Raw genomic sequence first — 8,250 nt, forward strand, 5'->3', positions numbered from 1 at the left:
CAGAGACAGGAAGTCGCCCACTGACTACATCCGCAACGGATACCTCTACGTCACCGAGAAGTAAGTCCCTCACTTCCTGTTCACATTGATTATTGTTCCCGCACAATGTTTTCAGACAGAACACAGATGAGGAGGGAGACTGAAATACTTACAGTTTTGAGATCAAGCTGAGGCCGTAGTATTTATAGAAGATCAGAAATAATTGTCAAATTTCTCCAAACTTTACTGTCCGTACATTTCATTTAAAAAAACACAAGTGCAGAATAAATACTGTGAAACGCGTAAAACTGGATCCGTGTTTGTTCCTCTGTGTTTTCAGTCATCTGTGTTTTGAGAGCTCCAGCTCCAGATCCGGATCCTCCAAGAGGAACAAAGTCATCAAACTGGCCGACATCACCGACATCCAGAAGGTTTGTTCTGACAAAATGTTGCGTAGGGCCCCAATTTGGCCAGGGGCAGCACTGCCTTCGGCATGGGAGCCTGCCTGCAGGCGCCAGTCTCAGGACACCTCCACTCTGAGGACACCTCCACTCTCAGGACAGGAAGTGCACGCTAAGAATTACAAAATAAAATCTCCACTATCAGTACAGCGCCACTTTCCAAACAGGAAATGCACGCAAATACAAAATAAAATGGTATACAAGGTGTCCCTATATAAATAGGGACACCTTGTATGGTTTACTCACAGTACAGCACCACTTTCCAAACAGGAAATGCACACTAATACAAAATAAAATCGCACTGACACTTATTATATATATAAATAACGACATCTTGTATTTTAGTCACAGCCGCTAGACAACAGTGGAGGGTTCGAGAAACAACCATGTTTGCCGGGTGCAGTGCGGCGGAGGTTCCAGCCCGGAACCTCCACCCCGCTGTGGGACCCGTGGTGGGACCCCTGAGTCAGACGGTGCGTCTTGGTCACGGTTCATATCGGGCGGCCCGGGAAGGAAGAGACACGCAGAGTGGGGGAAGTCCCCCACCCCAACGCAGCACACCCTCCCGGCCATCAGAGTCGAACCCGCAGTTAGGAAGAACCGACCGCCAGAGCACCGGCACTAGGCCGGGCCGGCAGAGGCCCTCCGATGGTGGGTCGCGTTTGCCATTCGATCAGTGAGAGAAGAGGAGAAAAATGCAACATAAATGGTCAAAATCCGTTAATATATGGATGAGTGGGGGGGGAAACGGCTGGACACAGGCCGTGGGGGGACACCCGAGACCGGGCAGTGTCCCCGGTAGAAGGAACCGGGTGAAATAGCCAACAAAAAAATAGGCACTCGTGAGGCGGGCAGAGTCCCCTGTCAACTCCTGTTACATTCCTCCATGGTGTCATTTGAGCGAAAAATGGCTAAGTCAACTTTTACAAGGAACCAGGCTGGGGGGGTCAAAAGGGCTTGACCAAGGCCGACCCAAAGTGCATGGTGAGCGGACTCATCACCTCCGTGATGAGTCTCCATTGTGATTTGAAAACTTCCATCAGACGAGTCCTTCGGTGGTGGGGGAAAAACGTGTTCGTCAGAATCGTCACTTCCTGTCCTGAGAGTGGAGTCTGCAGGCAGACCCCTCTCGCCTTCGGCACACAAATATAAAAATAAATAAGTTAGAACAATATTAAATATTTAAAACAAGTGAAAATCTTTGTTGTTTCTAGTGACAAAACATTGAAAGACATCATCTTGGACTTTGAGGAACCGGGATGAACATTTTTCACTATTTACTAACATTTTAAAATCAAGTATTCTATACTGATATATAAAGGTCAATCAGAGTTTGTTTTACTTGTTGTTTTGTTTTCAAATTAGTTTTTTTTAAATGTTTGTGTTTTTTCTCTTCTCAGTACAAAGTGTTGTCCGTGCTGCCGGGGTCAGGGAGCGGCATCTCCATCGCAACGCCGTCCACAACAAAGGTACGAGAAGACAGGGCGCTATGATCTGATGTAATGTGGAAGTTAATGAGTTAAATTAAGATATAAAGCAAATGTGCAAATAACAAGAGAGCCTGGAATGGATTTCTACGGTGTAAAAATACTGTTACAAGTTAAAGGGGCCCTATTATACTAATGTTCAGGTGTATATCAGTATGTAGTGTCTCTACTTTAAAGAGTCCTCTCCTGCTGATGTTCAGGTGTATATCAGTATGTAGTGTCTCTACTTTAAAGAGTCCTCTCCTGCTGATGTTCAGGTGTATATCAGTATGTAGTGTCTCTACTTTAAAGAGTCCTCTCCTGCTGATGTTCAGGTGTATATCAGTATGTAGTGTCTCTACTTTAAAGAGTCCTCTCCTGCTGATGTTCAGGTGTATATCAGTATGTAGTGTCTCTACTTTAAAGAGTCCTCTCCTGCTGATGTTCAGGTGTATATCAGTATGCAGTGTCTCTACTTTAAAGAGTCCTCTCCTGCTGATGTTCAGGTGTATTTCAGTATGTATTGTCTCTACTTTAAAGAGTCCTCTCCTGCTGATGTTCAGGTGTATATCAGTATGTAGTGTCTCTACTTTAAAGAGTCCTCTCCTGCTGATGTTCAGGTGTATATCAGTATGCAGTGTCTCTACTTTAAAGAGTCCTCTCCTGCTGATGTTCAGGTGTATATCAGTATGTAGTGTCTCTACTTTAAAGAGTCCTCTCCTGCTGATGTTCAGGTGTATATCAGTATGTAGTGTCTCTACTTTAAAGAGTCCTCTCCTGCTGATGTTCAGGTGTATATCAGTATGTAGTGTCTCTACTTTAAAGAGTCCTCTCCTGCTGATGTTCAGGTGTATATCAGTATGTATTGTCTCTACTTTAAAGAGTCCTCTCCTGCTGATGTTCAGGTGTATATCAGTATGGAGTGTCTCTACTTTAAAGAGTCCTCTCCTGCTGATGTTCAGGTGTATATCAGTATGTAGTGTCTCTACTTTAAAGAGTCCTCTCCTGCTGATGTTCAGGTGTATATCAGTATGTAGTGTCTCTACTTTAAAGAGTCCTCTCCTGCTGATGTTCAGGTGTATATCAGTATGTAGTGTCTCTACTTTAAAGAGTCCTCTCCTGCTGATGTTCAGGTGTATATCAGTATTTACAGATGGAGCATCTTATTTCAGACAGTTTGAAACGCGAGGGTCGTGATTGGTCCGTGATTGGTCCGTGATTGGTCCGTGATTGGTCCGTGATCGGCCCGTGATCGGCCCGTGATCGGTTCGTGATGAAGAGCCGGCCCCCAGTCTGACTTGATACCGCCCCCGTGATAAATACATTTAATTATTGTGAAGCCAGCTGCAATGGATGATTGATCCACCAGGGGGTGCAGTGGGGTTCCACACTGGAGCTCATGTGAAATCAACTTCGATACAGTAAACTGGATGTACAATATGTCTGGTATTAATGTATAGCGGATCTTTGTTAAGATCCATATGTCACGGATAGGATCATAGTCTGTGCTAAATAAGACATGTAATCATTTACAAAACATCACCATGTTGTTATTTAACAAAATAATGTTGTTTAGTCGAAAAAAACGAACGAGAGGAAATGCAGCCGGCTCTCCCGATTTTTAATCCTAATTTAATCATCATCTTCACCACGATCATTTATGTTTATGTTCGCCGAATTGACATGAAATCACTGACAAATATGAATATTCTGTATTCAACTTCATTAAAACGATCAGGACCCTGGGTGTTATTTTTCCCCACAATGAGAAATAGTCAGAAAAGCAGAAAAAGAACACTCAAACCAAGAGATGAGTTATTATTACAACGTGACTTCACTATTATTTAACAACTGTTTTTATTTGGTTCTTTTATTTGGGGTTAAGTATAGGTGAATTGCACTAATGTGGGAAAGATCGTGATGTCTCCTCCGATCAGCTTTATGATCTTCGTTCTCCCGCTGTGTAGATTGGGGGACTGCCGTCCTCTGTCTTCATCACGTGAAACAGAGGATTTCGACATTCTGTATTCCTTGCTTACTTCCTTAAACCTTTTCTCCTCCTTATCTCTTTCATGACTTTTTATTTAATGCTTTATAACAGCTGCTGTAATAGTTCGTTTAGAAATCCTAGAAACAGTTTTACGGCAGCTCTCATTTACGGTAACTCCTTCTGACGTCATAACCGGATATGAAGGATTTTCAGAATAAAAGCTTGGCATTGAGATTTTATGAGAACTTCCGGGTTTTTCACAATAAAACAGCTTTTAAACTGACGGTATGTTTTAGACTAAATAATGCTATTAAACATTAAACATTTTAATTTCTAACATTTTGCATTTCAGACTTCTGGAATATATTGCGATATGAACAGGGTTGGGAGGGTTACTTTGTAAATGTAATCAGTTACTGATTACTGAATACATGGCTCTGAAAGTAATCCGAATACAGTTACAGTTACGTGTCTTAAAAAAGTAACGTAATCAGATTACTTTTAGATTACTTTTGGATTACTTTCTTTATCCATCACAAATGAGAAAATAATAAAACAAATACAAAGAGGAAACAATTTGATATGTCTACAATTTATTTTAGGAGTATTAATATTTTTTCAGATAGGATCATACATTTACAAAACATCACCATGTTTTTATTTAACAAATTAATCTACAATAAATCCTAATCTTATATTATAAAACATCACCATGTTTTTATTTAACAAATTAATCTACACTAAATCCTAATCGTATATTATAAAACATCACAATGTTTTTATTTAACAAAATAATCTACAATAAATCCTAATATTATATTATAAAACATCACCATGTTTTTATTTAACAAAATAATCTACAAAAATTCCTAATATATAATATTATGGTCCTATATTTAACAAACTATGCCTATCTGCGGCCTATCTACAGTTTGCCTATCTGTGGCGGAAACCAGGGCGAGGTGTTTCTGGATCCGTTTTTCGTGGGCTCCTCAGTCTCTCGTTTACCTGGTTCCTAATGTTATGCCACTGGTCCGTGGTCAGGCCTGGGAACCGACGGGAGACACTGGACTCAAGTGTCTGCCTCACATTGAGGGGAAGAGGCATTTTCCCTTTGCTCCCCCTCCAGTTGGTGATTTTGACCATGTTCTCATATGAGTCAAATGGCAACATGGCCATGAACATATCACCCGCAAATTTCTCAGGTTTCTCAGTTTGAATAGGAGAAGGGCAATGGTTATCGATGGTGCTTTTAAAGCCTATTGTATACTAACTGTGTGATTTATATTGCTTTTCAAATGCATAGGCTATAGGCCCCCCATTTACACTGCACTTCCCGTCAAGAATATGAATAGCACTTAGTTAGATCACTTTACAGATCAGGTTGGACCAGCCCTTCTCTGTCGCTACTCTCTGCAGGTCCGCTCCATTTCCTACTGCAGATCAAAAAAAGCTAAAAATATGTATTTCTTAATAAACTAAATAGGCCACCATTGGTAGCAGTTCTCATTATATACTTCTCAGTAACTGCTCCCCTTAAATTAAATGTATTCTGTAGATTTTGGGGATTCATTAATGCATTTATTGCCATCACCATGCTTTTATCATAGATAACACGGCAGGGCCCGTTACAGTTTGTTTTCATCTGATTTCAAATAAACAAAGTCTTATTAATATATTATTTATTAGAATATTAAACTTGTTTCGCCAAATTTAGATGATAAATACAACTATGAAGCTTGTAACGGCATAATTACTTAAGAGGAGAACGGAGTAATTTTACGTTACAGCAGGCATAACAACAGCCAGTGTTTATTTTATTATTATATATAGTCGTTATTCATTTGTTTTAAAGCTCAATAAGGAAGATTTAAACTTTCACACACGTTGACCGGCGAAAAACTGCCCGGTTCCCTCGGCCCCCACCATGTTGAATAAACAGAAGGCTGCTTTTGTGGAGGAAGTTACAGCGCTACGTACAGGCTCGGCATATGCAGCTTTTTCCAGCGGTATCCATAAATCTCTTAATTTTGACCTCAAAGTGCACCAGATTGATGCATTTAACTTCAATATAAAGAAAAACATCTTCTGTTGTAAAAACAATAACATTATAAATAGTAACATAGCTGAACATGGTATTGCACATTTAGCTTTCAGTGTTACTGACCTGAGATGTTTTTATTACATGAATTAAGGTGACTGAGGCTTTTTAACATAGACTTTTCCAATGTCTGAGTGTAATATCTGCATTTTCTATTTTGGTTTGATAAGGACACATCCTGGGGATTGTGTTTACAAACATTGACCATACCGTTCACCATCCCCCACCCCCCTACTGTATGTTGATTTTGTTTGCCTACATGTAAATGGGTGGCATTTAGTACCTACCCCCCTCTGAGTGAATACCTGTTGTACCTGTCCGGGGCTAAGCCCATAGGACGATGCTCTGATGTCAACCCCCCCCCGTTGACAATTTACGAGCGTCTAACTCTCTCCCCCCTCCCCCGTCGCACCTTCTAACAGAGCCCCCCCACATATCAAATCCCAATTTAACCCCTGGCCATTGGAGCAAATGAAAGAGTTTTAAAAATGTTTACGTTTTGGTAAGTTTTTAGGGAAATGTTGTAATATTGCAACGTTGGCCTTAGGTGGGAGCAGAATTTCTGTATTTCTACTCACATTGTCTGAATAAATATATTGAACAACTAAGGGTTAATTTGCAGGATTGATTGCTTACTTAGCCCTATATCAGTATATAGCATGAATAATAATCACACATCACTCATATTTGTTATGAATAATCATTTATCATGTATTAAATAGTAAGTCACTTTGGATAAAAGCGTCAGCTAAATGCAATTTATGAAAGCCTCACTCAGGATTTTTTTAACAAGTGTTTTTATTGCTCTTGGGGCATTAAAAACAAGATTTTAACTTTAGTTTTTTATATAATATCTGCATTTTCTCTTGTGAAAAACTAAGTCTTAGTTTGGCCATAGTTATTTAATATATAGCGCCATCTCCTGGTTAAATCCTGAAATTGAAAATCTGGCAACGCCCTCTTGGAAAATAGTGGGAGGGCTTAACATTCCCAGATACTGGTCTTTGGCAGGTCTTAGGCAGGTAACTGGCTGGTAGTAGGCAGGAAGCTGTAAGCTGGAGTCTGAAATAAGATGCTCCATCTGTAGTGTCTCTACTTTGAAGAGTCCTCTCCTGCTGATGTTCAGGTGTATATCAGTATGTAGTGTCTCTACTTTAAAGAGTCCTCTCTGCTGATGTCCAGGTGTATATCAGTATGTAGTGTCTCTACTTTAAAGAGTCCTCTCACGTCGTACAATGTGTCGGAGCGCGAGCCAATAGAAGCGTGAGTAATACATAGTGATGTCTTGTTGCACGCCTTTCTGGGGTTTTTCCCTTGGGTTAGGGTGAAATCCCTGTGTTCCCTCCAGTTATATTGTATACATACATTTAATTGATAGATTACATGTTAAGTAAAGTATTATCACCTCTGAATTGAACTCACTTCCCATCTTGTTGCAGCCGATGGTGTTCGGCGCGATGATCCACAGAGACGAGGCCTTCGACGCCATCTTTAACCAGCACACGAAAATCGTTTCCGCGGCAACAGCCATCGAACCGGAGACGTAGTAACACCTTCACAAGGCTGCCGCCACACACACGCACACACACACACACATACATACACACACACACACACTGGGACTGTTATACTGTTAATTAACCAGTTTTTAAATAATCCGGTGACGTTAAATCACAGATTTTCTGTCACCAATGATTTCTTAAACAAGTTCCCACAAAACAGGAAACAATAAGGTACATTTTTAGTGCTAATTAATTGATAAATCCTCAATTATGTCCGGTATTTATCTCTGGAATAATGTCCTGCATATTAATGAATATTGTCCAGAAGGCGTAAGGATATTGATCTTAATTAACCACGTATAATACGGCTGTACCAGAGATACAGTATATGGGCTGTACCCAATATTTTGAATCTACATCCATTATGTTGACATTTCTAATTGTAAATAAAAATGAAAGCTGCACAATAATTTGTAATAGTTTTTAAAAAATGATTTTAACTATATATGGATTTTCTTGGTTCAAAAAAAAGAGTTACTGGTACTTATGACCCTTTTTGAGTTAAGGATCTCTCAAAAACTTAACATAAATATTCACTTACGACGATAAAATGTAAAGAATAGAAGGAAATTGGTAAATTTGAGATTTAGAAACACATCCTGCCATTTTTGCATAAAAAGTTACTTAAAATTATAAATGTATTATCAGAAAATTATATTACTGTCAATTTTGTTTGTCAACTAGCCATTGA

The 8,250-nt window shown here is 39.8% G+C and overlaps 1 protein-coding gene across 1 annotated transcript in view; it reads left to right on the top strand.

The window, feature by feature from the left end:
- The window catches only part of LOC117470791 (GRAM domain-containing protein 4-like), a 27,077-nt gene extending 19,110 nt beyond the window's left edge, over window positions 1-7,967 (top strand). Inside the window, exons 16-19 of the mRNA XM_034115671.1 lie at window positions 1-60; window positions 320-410; window positions 1,841-1,909; window positions 7,437-7,967. The exon at window positions 1-60 is cut by the window's left edge and continues 34 nt beyond it. Of these exons, the coding sequence (XP_033971562.1) occupies window positions 1-60; window positions 320-410; window positions 1,841-1,909; window positions 7,437-7,544 (328 nt within the window). The 3' untranslated portion in view covers window positions 7,545-7,967. The remainder of the gene's footprint in view (window positions 61-319; window positions 411-1,840; window positions 1,910-7,436) is intronic.
- The last annotated feature ends 283 nt before the right edge of the window (window positions 7,968-8,250 follow it).

Source organism: Trematomus bernacchii, unplaced genomic scaffold (genome assembly GCF_902827165.1).
Source record: "Trematomus bernacchii unplaced genomic scaffold, fTreBer1.1, whole genome shotgun sequence".
Taxonomy (NCBI): Eukaryota; Metazoa; Chordata; class Actinopteri; order Perciformes; family Nototheniidae; genus Trematomus; species Trematomus bernacchii.